The 19,014-nt window shown below is 42.0% G+C and overlaps 1 protein-coding gene across 1 annotated transcript in view; it reads right to left on the bottom strand.

The window, feature by feature from the left end:
• Positions 1-680: 680 nt before the first annotated feature.
• LOC107107020 (schwannomin-interacting protein 1-like) overlaps positions 681-19,014 on the bottom strand; it is a 207,625-nt gene continuing 189,291 nt past the window's right edge. The window contains exons 5-9 of the mRNA XM_015407231.1: positions 16,227-16,344; positions 14,153-14,350; positions 11,675-11,798; positions 6,290-6,383; positions 681-1,444 (exon numbers count right to left, since the gene is read on the bottom strand). Of these exons, the coding sequence (XP_015262717.1) occupies positions 1,393-1,444; positions 6,290-6,383; positions 11,675-11,798; positions 14,153-14,350; positions 16,227-16,344 (586 nt within the window). The 3' untranslated portion in view covers positions 681-1,392. The remainder of the gene's footprint in view (positions 1,445-6,289; positions 6,384-11,674; positions 11,799-14,152; positions 14,351-16,226; positions 16,345-19,014) is intronic.

Below are 19,014 nucleotides of genomic sequence, written 5' to 3'. Positions count from 1 at the left end.
AACCTAGCACGGTGCCACCGCTGAATGTGTCCCTAAACTGTATTTTTATCGCCATCGAATTAATGTTTTATATCGACTAGTCTGTGTTTTTAAATGATGTATTTTACTCTATTACTGTAAAATGTATACTGCTTATTAGTTTTTGGAAGCCGCCCTGAGCCGGCCTGGCGGGGAGGGCGGGGTAGAAGTGAAATAAATAAATAAGAGTGGCCTCCTTGGCCTGGTTTAAGGCAAAAATAAAACCACTGGGAGACCCAGTTATGGATTGTTACATCATGTGAAAACTGCCCCCTAACTGCTTAGCTCTAGGTTAGGGCAAAAGTGTCACACTCACAGATATTAAATCACATGAGGATTGCAAGTGTGATCTCAACCAAAAAAGACAAAAAATGATACATTCCTGCATCTAGTTGCATTTAATACAAGTTTAGTTATACTATTCTGAATTGGCTTTTTTGAGAGTTTCAGCCCACATAATAAAAAACAAACTTTAAAAGTGTTTTTGAATCTGTCTTTGAACAACTCTCACATTAGCCTATTAGTATTCTTATGAATGCCAAATAGATCTGTTAAAAACATATATTTTTGGTGGTGACAAAAGAAGATATTTCACATAGTAGGGTGACTATATCTCAAGTGAATCACCATGCCATCCAACTAGTCAACAAAAACACAGATCATATGAAAGAAATTTTTAATTTTTATTTTACATATTTGTACATAAAACTTTCAAGGTAACTCTTTCAACCCAACTGCATGTTAATAGCACATCTAAAAATGAATGCCAGGTAGTCAACATTCACAAAATGTTGAAAACTGATTAAAATATACATATTACTGAAAGCTACAACTTCACTATGAGGCAGGCATGTATGTTTTTTTCTTTTAACTTGTATAGCACCGTCAAATTACAATTTCATTTGTTTTAAAACTACGGTGAAACAATAAGTAGTAGTTAATGGTAAAATACTGTTTAACTTAAAAAAAAATCTAAAATAAACAAAAATAAAAAGTTCAACTACCCTCTCTTCTTCTTTCATGGTTTGCAATGTTTATAAGTACTGTACATTTTGTTCTACAATAAGATTATTGAACTGTCCAATATTTAGTGGCACAAGTAAAAAAAATAGCAAATAAATTAAAAAGCATGTAGGCCAATCACCGGACATAAAGCTTCAGACATTGGGAGCAATTCACCAAGCACTGTTGCTGCGCATCCACTGTTAGTTTCAAGGGGGGGCTCGTGCGGGGTTCCTGGTGCCTAGGAGATTGTGCCCGGAATCAATGACTAACACTGATTTCTTGTGCACCACCCGTGGAGCGTCAGCGTTTGTACAACCACAGAAGCAAAAAAAAGTTCTAGCTCTTTCTCTCGTCTGATGGCTTCTCATTCTATTTTGTCGGCATTTTCTCTGCCATGTGCTTCTGCTGACTCTCAGCGTGTCTGAAGAGAAATGGGGAAAGCTTAGTCATTAAAGACGAAACAAGAAATGATTCTTTTTTACATGCAATATTGAGAGGAAGCAGGAACAAATAACATCCAGTAAAGAAACTCAGTGTCTCTTCAGGTTAATTTAGTGTTACAATCCTTTTGCTGCAATTACCTAGCCAACTGAAATGATCCTATTAATCAGACCACTCTGGGCTACAATTCCAGCATGGGGAAAAATTAATCACAGTCTTCAGTAGTTTAAATTAAGATGAACGCTACAGGAATTTTAAGGAAATTGCTTGAGGAAATGCAACCGTAGAATGAAATAACATTCAAAGTAAATTTGTTTTCCATGGGTAAGGCGAAGACATGGACAGCCTAACTTCTTTTTTTTCCCCTGTGGAAACTGGACTCATTTCCCTTGAGTCAATTCAAGGATATGAAAAGGATATGACAAGAATTGCATCCTTTCATGTGGCTGTGAGATTTCAGACTGCTCCAGAACACAAACTGTTTTAAATATTTTAATGCCTTGATGTTTGCAGCCTTGGGAACTCTATGTAGGTGGAAAGGTGGCATATAAATGTTTTAAATAAATAAATAAAACAAACCTTCTTGGATTAATGAAATACCTTGCCAAAGAAGGTATCTGACAGGCTAATTAAATATTTAAACAATTTTATATCATTCAAAGTGCAGAGAGTCTTTTAATGTGATAATTTCTCTTACAAGGCATCATCAGCTGATTACAGACAGACAACCTTGATCCCAAGCTTCCTTATTACTGCAGTTCCTTTCATTTATCAGGTTCTCAGTTACTAAACAAAGTATCTTTACTAGACTGGCAAAGGAGAGAGGAATCATGTAACTGGCAGGATTACCAGTTTAGACAGGCCACTTACCATGTTCATATTGGTTTCTCTGTAATTTAATCATCAACGTGAAAGAACACCCAAGAAAACAAACATACAATTGTGCCATACATCGGCAAATTTAACAAGACCTGTCCAACCTCTGCATCTATGTAGTACATCCAAGACAACAGAAGGCACATGCCATTTTTGTTCTCTACAGTATAAACAAGTTTATGAAAGAGCCTTCCTTCTACCAGAACAACTTCTGCTCAAACAGACATCACGGAGGACTACCTCACTGGACAGAGAGGAAGGGGATGGGATGCCAGACAGAAAGACAGACATGTGATTGCATACATGTACAAGATAGCTGTTCCCTAGATTCTTTGAGAAGTGCGTTTGATCTGCGATCTCTTGGAAGATTCTACTTGGCTAAGAAGCAGAAGGAAGGCAACCAAGCTAAGTTCTCAGATGGGCTTGCGCTTGACTGAGGGTTTGTACTGGATCTGCAGACACCAACATTTCTTGATATTTACGAAGATGATGGAACGTGTGCATGATGGAGCTATGTTGTGCCAGTGCTCTCATGTGCTAGAACAGTTATAGGCATCTGGTAAATCTAGGTTGTATTATGTTCACTGGCTCCAAAATCTCACTCCTCCTCTTATGTCCATTTGTTAAGGCCTACTAATGCTAGCCATAGAAACCTTGCCCTGTGTTTGATCCCTGAGGCTCTTGCCCACTGAATCTGGTTGCATGCATCGGTGTCAACCTGCAAGATTTGGCTTTGTTTGCTGCAGTGAGCCCAAAGGCAAATCCATAGTGCTCGCATGTACATAACTGGCATGTACATAACTGGCATGTACATAACTGGCTTCGTTTTGGCAGTCAGTGCCCACTAACATGGTTGCACGCATCAGCCAACAGTCATGTATGTTTACAGACTAGATAAGGATGTTTTGCTTAACAGTGCCCAGATGGCATGCAAGTTTCTTGCAGTGAAGATATTCAGTTTCTTTCACTGTATATCTTTTTTTTTTAAGGGGGGGGAACTTGTCAACCCCAGGAGGAGCTATCATATAGACTGCACTACAAAAAGTTTTGTTTCAAACAATTTTTTAAAACTACATCTGCCATGTGTCTTTAGATCCAGACCATACCTACAGCCTCTGGCCCACCCTATCTCTGTTGTTAACTTTGTATTTTTATGATGAATTCTCTAACATATGAGACAGCATCATGTTTGTTTATTATCCTGCCTATTGACCATGAACATGCAGGATGAGTTATCAACTCTGGTTCTCCACTGTGTTTTCAAGCTGAAGATCAAATAAGTCTATTCAGCTGCCTGCAGTGAAAATTAAGGATGGGCACAAATCACATTTTTGTGGTTCAGTTCACAGCTGAACACGAACCGAACCACAAAATGATACATATTGGTTTGTGAGCCATTTAAAGCTCTTGATTTCTGGTTGCTGCCAAAAAACTGGGGAGCTCCCTACTGCTCAGTTGTTGTTTTTGTTTTTTTGTGAAGAGCCCTTCACTAACTGCCATGAACTACATTAAAATTCGTGGAAGTTCATGCTGGTTCTTTAGTTCGCAGACATTGCTTTGTGAACCACGAACGTGCCAAAATTCATGGCAAATTTTAGTTTGTGAGCTGGTTTGTGCCAATCCCTAATGCAAATATCCTGTGAACAAAGAGCACCTTTAAAAAAGACTCCTAACTTTCATGACAGATTCAGACCATTGTTCAGAAAAGTGCAAAGGGTAGGTGCATGCCAGTGATATTTTTAAATCACAAAGCTCCTCCCCCTTCAAATCTTTTGACGTGTTCTTTATAAAACTGTCCTATGAGGGTTTCAAAAATTTGTCATCTCCTGAAGTTACCATGGGCCTCAAAAACAAAGAGTGGGGGGAGAGAAGAGGAAAAAATATAAATAGGCTTGTTAAATATTGGGTAGCCAATGAAGCACTCCTACTCAAAGTGCCGATCACATCCATAGTCCCCCGTACTATAGGACAGGACAAAAAATTAGTAATGTAATGAAGTTTAATAATTTGCATAAAAATGGCATTTATATCGTGTAAGCAGACAAAGCAGAGGCTTGGATCCAGTGTTCCTGCGATTGTAAACTATTGTGTTCATGGAACGTAATCTTCCCTCCTCCCATGGCAGCCTGAAATGCTCCCCCAAATTCTGTTCCTGGGGGCCCCTTCTCCCCTGGAACAGGACTTCAGGAGACATGTTAAGCTGCTGGTAGGCGCAGGGGAAATTGTGCTATATAAGCACGATTAGCAGAAGCATAAGTGTGGATCCAAGCCACAGGTTGCATGTCCAGGCCATTTTCTACTTTGAAAGGCTTTAGCTTTTGTTCTCCAAAAGTCGCAAAGGTGGCAGATGTCCCATGGTGGGCAGCTGTAAGAAAGGAGATTTAGCATTTTTTTGGCTGCTATCTTATTACAGAACCTTCCCTAACCAGACAATCCGAGAAATGTGAAAGTTGTCTGGAACAGAGGGTGACAGAGGATTTATAGAAGGGGAGATACATAAGGGATGTACTGAATAAGGAAGGGTCTGGATTAAAGAGATCTGGAGAAGTGAGGTTTTACTGGATTTTACCTTGTCTGCAGCAATGGTGCTAAATTACCATGGTATTGATAGGGGGCCGCACTGTAAAAGAAATATTGCAGAAAAAAAAATATATAGTTTGGTATGTTTTTTTTAATTCTGATAGTCTCATCTCTGCCTGCAGCTGAAGAACACATTTCTTCCCCCCTAGGTTTATACACACTAGCACAAGATGAGAAGCATTCAAGTGAGATGTACAGCAAGAGCAAGAGTAATTAATTTCACACTGTTGTACGTCTAGACTGGTGGGTTAGGTAAGTGTAACATGAAATAGCGATAAGCAATCTCATCTACCCAACAGACCACGCCCATTTTCATTATACCTTCTACTTCCACAGTCTCAATTTTCCCCCATCAGGCTCTACCCTGTGGCATGAATAATGAAATAGCTTATGGTCAAGAAACATATATAGCCATTAGAGATAGACCTTGTTATTGGTCTTTATTCTTTAGCTCTTTTTTTAAAAGCTTCCCAAATCCTATTTACAGTTAACCTGGATGGATTTTGGCCATTGTGAGTCAAAGATCTTTTGTTCTATCTGTTGCCGGTCCAATTCGTAGGCCAGACTACATATTTAATGACAGGTTTTAAACATAGGGGCATGCAGTTAGTAGGTTATGCTGCCTACCCAGGGGAGTAAGGAGCAGAAAAGAGTTGAAAGATTATGCAGAAAAGCTATTTTTGGAACAGAACAGTTAGGAAGGCTAGAAAAAAAAGATGGCAGCCGTATTATAAAAGAGGCAAGCAAATGATTGGCGCAGAAAGGAAAATAGGTGGAATTCTAATTAAGATGGAGCCACCAGAAAGGCAGATGCACAAAGAAAGTTTCAGTATACGTCTTTAGCACCATTCTTTTTTTTTTTTTATCTCCCTTGACAAAGTCATCAAGTTTTAAGTGTCCAGATAGTAATAACTTCCCAAAATTAAAGGAAAGGCCAGATTACTGCCACAGGAAAACCCAGGTGTTGAATTTTAAACACAAAATGACCCAAGGAGCCATACATTGATTAACCATCTGAAAGGACAACGTAACCTGCAAAGAAATATTCTACCATCTGAATGTGCAGATTTTTTGGGGGGGGAGGGGGGCTGAGGACATAATCACCTAACAGCTGTAGGAAGAGAAAGTCAAATGGACAGAAAATGGCAGCCAATGCAGTGCCATGGAGGGCACAAGAGCCAGTGCTGCAATAGTGACTTTACCCAAGTGGGTATACTTGTGTGATTCAAGCTGGCATTTGGTAGTAAATAGTGTGATCTAGCTGCTGGTTGAGGATGTTTTTCACACCACAGATTCGGAGAGCCAGTTTCCCCCCATGCCATCATCAGCCAAAGGCCTTGAGACAGCCTAATCAGAAAACATTACCCACCTGGTCAAGTCTTCAATGTCTACCAGCATGGCATCCTGTTCTGTGTGCAATTCATCTCGAATAAGCAGCAGTTGCACAAGTTCTTCATTCAAGCCTGACACCAGAAAGGGGTGGGTGGGTAGGGAGAGATGATAAAAAATTTAATTTTCATTTAGTCATAGCCCCTACACAGTGACTAATCTGTAGAGAAATCCAACAACTTGTGCAAAGACAAAAATGAACACCTACATTTGGACTGAATATAGTTGGGGAGGCTGATAAAGTAATAGCTTGAGAACAGTGACTATTACTGTTAACAACAAACATCAATTAAAACATCAATATATGACTACTGTATGGCTCATCATGAGATAATCAACAATTAAAAGGCCTGACCTGCGGAAGCAAGCCATGTCCCACCTGGCACATCCTTACTTGCTGGAGGCAATGGAAAAATCTTCAGATCTAGATGTGTGATGTACCATGCTTGTCCTCGGTGGTGCTGGGGGAGCTCACTATCTGAGGTTTTCCAGAGGACAGAATGCTGCGTTTATTTTACTACCACAACAGCTGGCAATTGTGTGAGGGCATGCCACTACGTCATGCCCAATTCATGCCAGGAGAAAACAACAAGATGAGTATCTCTTCTCCTCTAATCAGAAGAGTTCCTGATTGTATCAGGATGACACAATAAAACATTACCTAAGCTTTTGCAGTTTTGCAGCACTGTAGCAGATATTTAAATTCTCTTTCATCTCAGTGGGGTCAACGGGTGCATATTATATGCCAGACAAAAAAAGTTAGGAACATGCATCCTTCATCTGTCTGTTTAAGAAGCAATTTGCAAATATATAACATGTTTTTCATGTTTTATAAGCCGGGGGATGTGTAAAGGTAAACCACCTGTGCCATATACTTGAGTGCCTTCCCGTGTTAATTTTGTGCTTGTTCACTGTAGACAGTTTAAAAACAATTCCAAAACATTTTGGAAAGAGTGGTTTTTCATTTTCCTACTTTCAGATAGTTATCCAATATGCGAGCTTCACATGCAAATGGAGAAGTTTTAACAGCACATTTCAGTAGTATCCAATCTCTTCTCCCTCCTTCCATCTGATCATGACAGCAGGGACATGATCCTAATGTCTAAGAGGGCCACTTTGCACCTACATTCGTTATTGTATGACAACTTAGTACCATGGACACAAGCAAACACTGAGCCCAGGCAGATAAAAATGTGCCTATATCCTAACTACAGTTAAGGAATTGGAAGTAGCCTGCAAAATGTCCTGTAACCCTCTCTTTCCTGCCTGCTAAACTGTGAATTCTCTCCGCAGACCAGATCAAAAGGATATGCAGTTAGCGTTAACCATGGGTTTGCTGCCATGCTGGCGTAAAACTCTTTGCAGGAGGTATGTGTAATCCCATAGGGTCAGCTCTTGAAAGCCTGAACCATGTTTAAGGGATTAGGAACACTGCATGTACTTAAGGCCCTGGCTTTGCTGTCAGTGTAACGCATAATGTACACACTGAGAAAAATTAATCTGACTGATTCCATGTCTATCCCAAGGTAAGGGTTAGATTGGACATAAAGGGGCATAAAGAGAGCAATCCCTTTTCCTTCCCCTCCCCACAACAGGCATCTTGAGAGGTAGGTGGGGCTGAGAGCTCTCTTTCAAGAACTGCCCTTGAGAGAACAGCTCTGAAAGAACTTATGACTGACCCAAGGTCACACCAGCAACTGTATGTGGAGGAGTGGGGAATCAAACCCGGCTCTCCAAGATTAGAGTCTGTGCTCCTAACCATTACTAGTGTAGTGGTTCCATTACTGGTGTAGTGGTTAAGCGTGGTGGACTCTAATGTGGAGAACTGGGTTTGATTCCCCACTCCTCCCCATGAAGCCTGCTGAGTGACCTTGGGCCCATCACAGTTCTCTCAGCCCCACCTACCTCACAAGGTGCCTGTAGTGGAGAGAGGAAGGGAAGGTGATTGTATGAGACTCCTTAGGGTACAGAAAAATTGGGTATAAAAACTAACTCTTCTTGTTCTTCTTCTTCTTCCTTCCCTTCCAGGGTCATTTCCAAAATGGGTCGGGGGGAGAGGAGGAGTGCCTGGAGTGAGGAGGGTTGCAGGAGGGTAAGGCAGGGCAAGTTCTGATGTGCTCAAACATATGACCTATAAACCATACCAAACTGGCTGCACAAATGATTGTGGATTAGATGATATCCACTTCCCCATCCCCAACTTTATCATCACTTTAGTTTGGTGGTTAAAAGCCCCAATCAGGAACTTGGGAAAGCTCAGGTTCAAATCCCCGCTTAGCCATGAAGCTCACCAGGCAAATTTGGGCCAGTCACTACCTCTCAGCCTCATGTACAGTATTGGGTTGTTGTGAGGACATGATGATGGAGAGGAGAACAATGAATGAGTTTCTTGAAGGAAGGGAGGAACACATTTTTAAAATCCAAGAATGCCTAAATGTACACTGAGGGAAGCACACAGGGTGCAGAACAAATATATAGCTCCTGTCTTGTCTCATTTGGCCCTAAAACTAAAGGCGGCGGGGGGGGGGGGGGGGGGAGAGCAGGATGCCACACGATTACAGCTTTCTTTGAACAGGAAGAAGTAATTTGACATTGACAATGTATGACAGCTGCTCCTTCTTATTTGAAAGGGTGTGGAAAGTATGAAATATAGAGTCAAGAAGCAATTTTTCTCCAGGCCAGTTTGGCTGGAGATCCTGGAGGTTTTTTTTTTTATATCTTCTGGGCATGGAACAGGGGTCACTGGGGGCGTGGGGGGTATTTGTGAGTTTCCTGCATTGTGCAGGGGGTTGGTCTAGATTACTCTGGAGGTTCCTTCCAAACTCTTATGATTGTATGATTCTAAGAAAAGCGGACCACACAAGCCACCCTGCTGGATCAGACCAATCTAGTCTGGTGGCTAACAAGATACCCAGGAAGCCCACAAACAGGTCAGAGAGGCCAAGGCCTTCCCTATGGTTGCCTCCCAGCTGCTGGCAATCAGAGGCCTAGGTAAAGGTAAAGGTTCCCTTGCTCGATAGCCAGTCGAATCCGACTCTAGGGTTGCGGTGCTCATCTCCGTTTCAAAGCCGAAGAGCCAGCGCTGTCCGAATACATTTCCATGGTCATGTGGCCTGCATGACTAAACACCAAGGTGCACGGAACGCTGTTACCTTCCCACTGAAGTGGTACCTATTTATCTACTTGCAATTTCTTGCTTTTGAACTGCTAGGTGGGCAGGAGCTGGAACTAGAGACAGGAGCTCACTCCGTCATGCGGCACACTCGGGTCTCGAACTGCTGAACTACCGACCTTCCACAGCCTGCAGTTCAGCGTCTTAACCACTTGAGCCACCGCAGCTCCTATCAGAGGCCTACTGCTTCCAAATAGGGCTGTCCCATTCAGCCATCATTGCTAACAGCCATGAATGGGCCTATCCTATAGGAACACTTTAAAATCTTTTTTGAACCTTCAAGTGGTTTTCAAAGCATGAAGTTGTTGGCCATTGCCTTCCTCTGCAAAGCAACCCTCGTCTTATTTGGTGGTCTCCCATCCAAGCACTAACCAGGGTTGACTCTGCTTAGCTTCTGAGCTCAGACAAGTTCAGGCTAGTCTGGGCTATTCAGGAAGCTGTGAACATATTGAGTGCCAGTGTGCTTTTAGTTGTGCGGTGCTTTCTTCAAAAATTAAAAGCTAAGCCAGTTCATGGTAGAATTGATTTCTAACTATTTTCTAGCAGCTTCACTGATTCTCTAACATCCCAGCAGCAATTGCAAAGCAGCAACCAGCACTAACAGACCTCAGGGAAGAATCATTCACATCTGGCCGAACACAACTCAACCGCTTCAGCAGACAGCCACTGGGAAGGCGGTCCAATTAATTAATAAGTGTACACTGATATGGACTATAGAGTGATCTGCTAGTATCTGGACCTTCCCCAGACTACAACTCATTAATTCACATTCCTGATGGCAATGAGGTTTCATTGTGAAAGCTCGAATGAAGCAAACTCCCAAAGACATATAATGCCTTGACCATGGCAAAAAATGAAATCACCTATTCGTGGATTTACAACTGGGGTCTGGTGGCACCTTAAAGACTAGAAACATTTATTCTGGCATAAGCCTTCATGAGTTAGAGCTCACTTAATCAGATGCATTGAAGTGTACGTCTCTAAGATCAATATTTTATATATACACACAATTGAGAGGACAGTTTAAAACAAGATCCATTAAAAAGAGTTCACTCAGAGCGGGTAAGAATTACAATCAATCTTTGATAGACAGAACAAATAAAATTTAAAATAAAACCTTGTGCAAGAGAAGCAGATAACAATAGGAGCTTGCAGAGAAACAGCCGAACTAACTGGTATCTGTAAGAGGCAGGGTATGCAAGGCAGGGACGATCTGATCTCCCCTTTATTTATGTTTCCTCTCTCCAGAAGCAAAATCATCCTGGTTACTTAGAGACGAAGACAAACAAACTACTCTGCGTGTTGCAAAATTTCTAGCAGCTGTTATCAAACCACATGGCAACTTCTGCAGTAGGAACCTTTAAATTCTTCCACGTTTTCCTGTGGAACGAGGTTTATTGTGGAATGAGGGTTTGCTGTTTATGACTCCAGTTGCAAAAACAGTAAAGACAATAAATAAGGCATGCAAGACACTAGCACCTATAGCAAGTGAGAAATCCCAGGTCCCTGTCAAGAGTTGGGGAGGGGGGACAGTCTTGAATATATTAAGGAATTCTATTTCAGCAGTTTTACATGGAATGCAGCAAGGAGAATGATTGAATCTCTTCTCCCTTATCTATATACAGGTCCTGTGTAGAGGAAGTAGGAGTGTAAAGTCCTACTTGTGTGGTCAGAACGTTCATCTCACACCAATGGATATAAGCCCCCCCCCCCCGACTTGGATCAGTATATCTCACAAAACTGAAGAGAATACTCATAGTTACGGACTAGTGTTGCAAAGGTAACTGAAAAGAGGAAGACACACGAAGGGCAACCTTCTTTGCAAATGGACATTAGGCTAAGCAGGTAGGGAACATCTCTGATGTAACACATGGAACTCAATAAGCACTGTTAAACAATTCTCCCTGTTTGTATCTTAATGAGAAATGCAAGGGTAAGGTGAGCCTCAACCTACTACTGAATTCTTGCAAAAGAAGCCTAATAGCATCTTGCTTAAATTCTTGCATAGGGAATTGTTTTTCTTCAGAGAATTCTCTTGGGATCCTTTCTCTGAAAGGATTTTTTCCACCCATGTTTGAAACCATGTGCTGGTATTGCTTTTCACAGGCATCTTTTCCTTCTTCATTTAAGTAGAGGCACCATACATAATGAAAGGAGAATATAACAGCAATGCAGAACTATTTTCCCACTTACTTTCTATCTGAGAATGTAGATCATTGACTATCACTTGCAGCTGCCCAATTGTCATATCTCTCAGGTCTGTAGGCTTTAAGCTTCTCTTCATCAAGCATTCACTTATATGAGGCATATGTGGCAGCTAAAGACAGAATTAAAAGCCTTTTAGGCCAGGGACACACATTTTACAAAAAACAAAATTTCTTTTGCACATTTTCTTAGTATTCCTTCTAATAGCAAACAATAGAGCCACTCACAGACAAACTAAGGGATTCCCCTAATACATAGAAAAAATAACTTTAAAAGTGACTGTGATGTAGTGGTTAGATTTATTAACTTATTGGGATTTATATCCCCCCCCCCCCCCCCAAGATTGTAGGACTAGGGACTGGAAAGACCTGGTGCTAGAAATCCCCATTCTGTCATGGAACTTGCTTGGTTACGATGGGCCAATCACTTTCAGCTTAACTTACCTCACCAGATGTTGTGAAGATAATGAATAGTGTCCTGAGCTTGTTGGATAAAGAGGTACTAAATAAATACAAACAGCCCTCCTCCCCTCCCCCCGCCACAAGCTCCAGCCTGATGAGGACTGAGGATTCTTGCTGCTCACCAGGATGCAAAGAATGTTGAGGGAAGTTGATATGGCTTGCCCCTAAGAGTATTCAAAGCTATTTATTTCTCTCTCCCTATACAACATACACATCCCTATAGGGACAGAATGAGCTCCTTCTGTTGCCCAAGCAATTGTGTAACAGTATATGAACAATAAGGCCTAAACGAGACATCAAGACTGGTGTGAGTTGGGTCAGGCTAGCCCTGACAAGAGTCTGACATTTTCAAAGTCAAATGTGACATCAGGGAATGGGACAGGGCCCAGTTCTGCGGCATGGGGGGAGTAGAAGCTTCAGCCTTCTTCCCCACGCTCTTTTCCTAAGCAGAAACATCCGGGGGGCGGTATTTGCCCCGCTGAGGAGGCTCCATATGCAGTATTCAGTTTCAATAGTTACTGGGAGAGGGGTATCCCAGTTTTTTTTTAATTCTCAACTAGCATTAATAATAACAACATAGATTTTATATACAAATGCATCAAACCAGATACCGTGTAGTTTTTTCATTCAACAAACCAATAGATATGTTTACCATAAACTGGTTCACACACACAAGAGAATGAATTGGAAATAAGGTGGCAGGGTCCCAAAGTGGTAAAATGGGTTATACCACTTCAGACTGTGGATGGTAGAATCCAGCTTCAAATGTTCCTTTTCACTACTGTATTAACCCCCCTCCAATCCAATAAAAAACTTGCACAGCAGTGAAAAACATTCAGTTTCCTTTCTTTGCTTGTTATTCCCATTTTCTATTTGCAAAGAATTTATTGCCAAAATATGATTCTCCACAACAATTTTTACTTATTTAGGTACAACACTTACAGCCGCCCTGAGCCTGCTACGGCGGGGAGGGTGGGATAAAAATTTAATAAAATAAATAATAAATATCCCGCCTTTCTGCCTTATCAGGGTAATCTGAAGCAATGCTCATCATACTGCCACCACATAAGCCGACAACTTCATTCCTTTGCATTTATGAACTGGGCTTAGGAATCTGTAATACACCAGGGTACCAAAATGGTATTTTATGTACAATCTAAGTCCAGTGAGGTAAGTGGGTTTAGAATGGTATAACTCTGTTCAGGACTCCACTAAGATCCAATCTACACATGCAAGAGATTCCTATGAGGGCAGCTCTTCCTGAACTGTATTGGTCTGGGCTACAAGTATAATGTCTCATATTTGCATGCCCTCCAATAACCAACACCCCCCCCTCCACGCACAGCAGAATCTAACTATACAATTTTTATACATTTTTTATTCCACAAAGGGCATAGAAATATTTTCAAAATTTCATTCTCATTATATTTACTTAAAAAAAAACTTTTATATACTACATCCTGAATTGTAAATATAACGAGAATATAATGAGAATGTTCTAATTTAGCTTCTGTATTAGTTTTAAACATTCTTATTATATTTATAATTCAGTATAACAATATGCCCACTTTTGTATGGAAATCAGTAGTTCCAAATGGGTGCAGATCTGGGGAAGTTTGGAAAGCACTGGCCTAATACAGGGTGAGAGAACCACCACACAGGTACCCTGGAAGGAGATGTCAAAAGGCATAATCAGAGACCATTGGCTTTCTAGAGCTCCCTGTTTTATTATAAGGAGGTTTTAAGAATCTGTTCAACAAATTCACAGAAAACAGCACTTTGCTGCTGCAGCAATCCTTGGACATGCTACTGTAAAACTTACTAATTATGTTTAAATATGTTTAATACAAGTTTAAGCATTGGTTTCTAAAAATTATTTCTATAGGTCAAGTGGAACCTCAATGCTTTCCAAAGTTACACAAAAGGAAGGGAATTACGGGAAGCTAGGTGACACTCAAAATGGAAATTTCTGGCAGGTGATACATTCTTTTAATGCAATACGTACAAGGTCAGCTACTGGAGATTTCTTCCTGTTTTGCTTTTCTACCTCTACTTGCATTTTGGCCATTGGTTTTGCCATTGCCAAGGCCATTTTGGCTTCAGCTTGAAGTTTCTTTTGCCTGGTAAGAAAGTCCATGTCATCTAGGGACTCCGACTCCTCTTCAGTAGTGTCTCTGTCAGAATAGGAAGAGCTCTGCTTGCTCTAGGAAAAGGACACAACATATGCACACATGTTAGCACTGATTTCTGATACATGGAGCAGGCTTATCCAGCTAAGAAGATACTCTCTCAGTTAGCCAGTTAAAATAAGCAACATTGCCACTACTATAAGCAAATTATACCAGTTTGGTGTAGTGGTTAAGTGCGCGGACTCTAATCTGGGAGAACCGGGTTTGATCCCCCACTCCTCCACTTGCACCTGGCTGGATGACCTTGGGCAAGGCATAACTCTGGCACAGCTGTTCTTGAAAAAGAGCAGTTTCTGTCAAGAGGTCTCTCAGCCCCACCTACCTCACAGGGTGTCTGTTGTGGGGAGGGGAAGGGAAAGGAGTTTGTAAGCCGCTTTGAGACACCTTTGGGTAGTGAAGGGCGGGGTATAAATCCAATCTCTTCTTCTCTTCTTCTTCTTCTGACCTGATTGGGTTCATAACCAAACCGGACATCCAATCTTGGCTGAATCAGAATATTTTAATGGCTCAATCCCCAGTTAGATCCTTGGCATTCCCAGTTAAAAGAATATCAGATAGCAAGACTGGAAAACACATCTGTCCTGAACTGCTGTTAATCCAAGTGGATGGACCTAGGTGAGACTACATCAACTTGACCTAGTTAAACTGTGTCAGCTTGTCTGTGTAAATGCTGTCAAGTTGCAGCTGACCTATGGCAACCGCATAGGGGTTTCATGGAATGATACATTCAGAGGTGATTTGCCATTGCCTTCTTCTGCATAGTGACCCTGGAACTCCTTGGTGGTCTCCCATCCAAATACTAACCAGGGCTGATACTGCTTAGCTTTCATGATCTGATAAGACCATGCTAGCTTGGGCCATCCAGGTTAGGGCCTAGTTAATTGGCCATGTCTAAAAGCCATCACTAGCCGCAGGATATTACTTTTGGGCTGGCTTGCACACAGGCCAGGGACACAGCTAGTCCACAAAGTGCAGTATGGGAATTAGCCTTGGAATCATGAATAGGGTTGCCAGCTCTGGGTTGGGAGATACCTGGAAATTTCAGGGCTGGAGCCTGGGGTTTGGGGAGGGACCTCAGCAGGGTATAATGCCATACAGCTCACCCTCCAAAGCAGCCATTTTCTCCAGGAGAACTGAGCTCTGTTGTAATTCTGGGAGATCTCCAGCTCTCCCAGCTAATTGGTTACAGTAAACACCTGGAGGTTGGCAACCCTTTTCCTGAACAATCTATCAACACACACAGAAGTGGAGAAGAAATGGGGAAGAGCTATTCTGCAAAGCCTGCAGTAGCTAAGTAACATCTAGCTGACTTTCCCCCTCTCTGGCTCCACAGATATTTAAGGCATGGCAGAGGCATTTTCTGGAAGGGGAAGAAATGTGTAGAAGCCTGTCAACTGGCTGGTAGCAACTGGATAACATCCAGCTGACTTTGTTTGCCTCGTACTCCACAGGTATCCAAAGGCCTGGGTGTGCCCAGAGGTGCAAGCCCCTTGGGCTTGAGCCAAAGGAAAGAGGGTCACAGGCTTGAGTTGGCAGATTGTTCATTTAGGAGAGAGAGGGGAAGACCTGCTCTGCACTCACAACCCTGTTCCCCCCTTCTCTTGTCTATTTCTGTAATTTTTCTGTATTGTAAGCTGCTTTGGGTTCCCCTGGGGGACAAAAGTGGGATACAAACAAACAAAAAAGCTTAATGGGAACTGTGACCTATGCTTTTCATTACAGGCTGTAAGTAACCTTTAATAAACTAACAAACTTGGCAAAGAAAGCTTGAAAATGATGGAACATCAGCTAAATTGTCTGCCATTTGGAAAACTGATGGCTCCCTTACCTCCCCAGTTCTGACCTTCTCCAGAGCTACAGTCCTTCTGTAAGATTGCAACACAAACTCACCATGGGGGACAAAGGAGTATCCAGACTTGTTTCAGTCTTGCTGTCATCTGCATCACTGTCTTTATCACTGCCACTGTCATTTACAAAACAAATTTGCAAATTCATCCCACTTTGTAACCTTAAAAAAAGAGAGAGAAGAGGCAGATATAATAAGGGATGACATTACTAAGCACAGCTTGTTTCTCATGCCTGAGCATTCTCCTTGCTCCTTCCTCCCTGTATGGTGCATGACTAAGGAATCACACTCTGAATGTACTTATGCAGGTGATTGGGTGAAACAAGCTGAGTCCAAGCCCGTCACAGCAAAGTGAAGTCAAGTGCGATGGCTGAACACAGACATGGTAATTCTTTCTCCACATTAGCTCCACAAAGATACAAGATATACTAATTGTTGTAAAAGTATTGTAGAGCTACCTGTTCCAGCCAGGATTATTTATGGTCTTTAAGGCAGCCAACTAGCTTAACCTTCTAGTGCTATTGCCAACCTAACTTAGAGAAGTCATGTAGGAAACCTACAAGTAATTAGGGCAATTTCCCCCCAATAAAATTAAATAGAAAAAAGAATCAAGAAGTTTTACACATATAGGGGCAGATCAAGGTGGGTAGCCGTGTTGGTCTGAAGCAATAGAACAAAGTTAAAGTCCAATAGCACCTTTAAGACCTTGAATAAAACTTTGTTGGTCTTAAAGGTGCCATTGGATTCTAACTTTATTACATTTAGGGGCAGTTATTACTGCAGCACGTAGATTAAACAAGGGAAGGGAAATTTTAAATAAGAAAGGAGTAAATTATATATATTTAACCATCAAAACGGGGAAAAATACGAAGAAACACTTCAACAGCACATTTTCTTTGTTTTTTGAAGCTCTTTACACGTGAACGTCCTCATCTCACCCTGTTTCTCAAGCCACATTGCTTTCTTGCAAGTCCCATCACCAGATACCAAATTTACAGCAATGCTTTTGCTGATTATCTCCGATGTCACATTCCCCCAAGCTTTCCCAGTTCTTCGTAACCCCCCCCCACACACACACCCCCTGATTCTCACTATTGTTTTGTCAACACAACTGCACCCATGTTCACTTTTGGTCTGCCTACACAAGACAGAAACCCTAGACAGAATGAAAATATTGTTAACCGCATAAAGAACAGTAATATTGGTGGTGTGAAACAGAATGGTTGCCAAGTGAAGATGGCAATTGTACATCCTGCCTGCCGTTTAATCCAAAAGTGGTTGTTTAAAATGGCAGAATGTAAAAGCAGAATGGGGGGGGGAGTACAACCCAAAATTCAGTGTGAAACAAATTCACTAGTCAGCAGCATAAGGATGCTCTGCGTTGGCACCAACATTCTGGTTAAATAAAAATTTCACCAGCTCTCTTATACAGTAATGCCTCCTCTAAAGCTGTGCTTATGTTTCTGAAAACAGCATGCCACTTGAAACCGGTATCCATAATACTGGTTCTAATTTGGGTTGCCAACATCCAGGCGGGACCTAGAGATCTCTTGGAATTACAACTGATCTCCAATGTACAGAGATTAGTTCTCCTGAAGAAAATGGCTCCTTTGGAGGTCAGACTCTATGGCAATATATCCTGCTGAGGTCCCTCTCCTACCCAAACCCGGGTTCCCCGGGCTCCACCCCCAAAATCTCCAGGCATTTTCCCAACCCAGAGTTGGCAACCCTTGTAATGGGGAATGTGTCCACAGGATTGTCATTCCTTACATATGAGTGATCTATGAGGTGGCAACTGGAAGAAGAAACACCAGCTGACTGCTTGTCAGACTCCTATGGTGAAAGGTCCTGGGAAGCCTGTCTGGGCTGCCTTCCACGTGAAGGCCTCCTCCTGGGACAGCCCCGCAGGCCCTACTGAGGCCCTGTTCCTCAATCATGCAGGTCTTTTATAGATCTCTGAGGCAGATGAGAGGAAGCTCTCTGCTGTCCCTTTTGGCCTAGCTGTATTTACTTCTAGTTGGGCCGATTATGCAGGAGCACTGCTGCCTAGCCCCCCACATTTTAAAAAAAAGTTATACCCAGGACAAATGGTGCTGTAACAAAACAACTTTATAGAAACAGATGGGAAGTATCCTAAATACTGTGGGTATTTAGGATATTTCTACACTGCCTTTCGACAAAATGATCCTGAAGCAGTTTTAAGAGTAGCAAAAACAGACAGTTTATTACCACTGAGAATCCCGTTCTTGCCCTTCTTATTACAGATGGCAGGAAGTGGCTGAAGCAAGAAGAGAGAAAGAAACGAGGATCCTTTAATATTGCCTTCTTCATGTCCGAAGAGGCTGTACAACCATTGGTTGCATTGTTTCTCCTAAAGGGTCTTCTTAGGAGATTTCTGAGGGGAGTGTTGGACTAGCAACAAACAGTCTGAAGAGATATTATTCTGTCTCCAACTGTTCTATGAAGAAGCTGTAACGTTCACCGCATTCTATGAAAACAAGCAAGGGACTGGAGGAGGAGAAGATTGGATTTATACCCCGCCCTTCACGCGGAGTCTCAGAATGGCTTACAATCCCCTTTCCCTTCCCCTCCCCACAACAGACACCCTGTGAGGTAGGCAGGGCTGAGAGAGCTCTTTCAAGGACTGCCCTTGAGAGCTTTGACAGAACTATGGCTTGCCCAGATCATAATATGCAGCTGCAAGTGGAGGAGTGGGGGATCAAACCTGGTTCTCCCAGATTAGAGTCCACGCACTTAACCACTACACCAAACTGACTGCGAGGACTTGGTTGGGGGAGGATCTCCTTTCTCATCCACTATTTCCTCTTTCCC

The sequence above is a fragment of the Gekko japonicus genome, unplaced genomic scaffold (genome assembly GCF_001447785.1).
Source record: "Gekko japonicus isolate JY-2015 unplaced genomic scaffold, Gekko_japonicus_V1.1 scaffold17, whole genome shotgun sequence".
NCBI classification, from domain to species: Eukaryota; Metazoa; Chordata; class Lepidosauria; order Squamata; family Gekkonidae; genus Gekko; species Gekko japonicus.
Note: the sequence above shows the minus strand (reverse complement) of the source record. Positions and strands in the feature narration are given on the sequence as shown.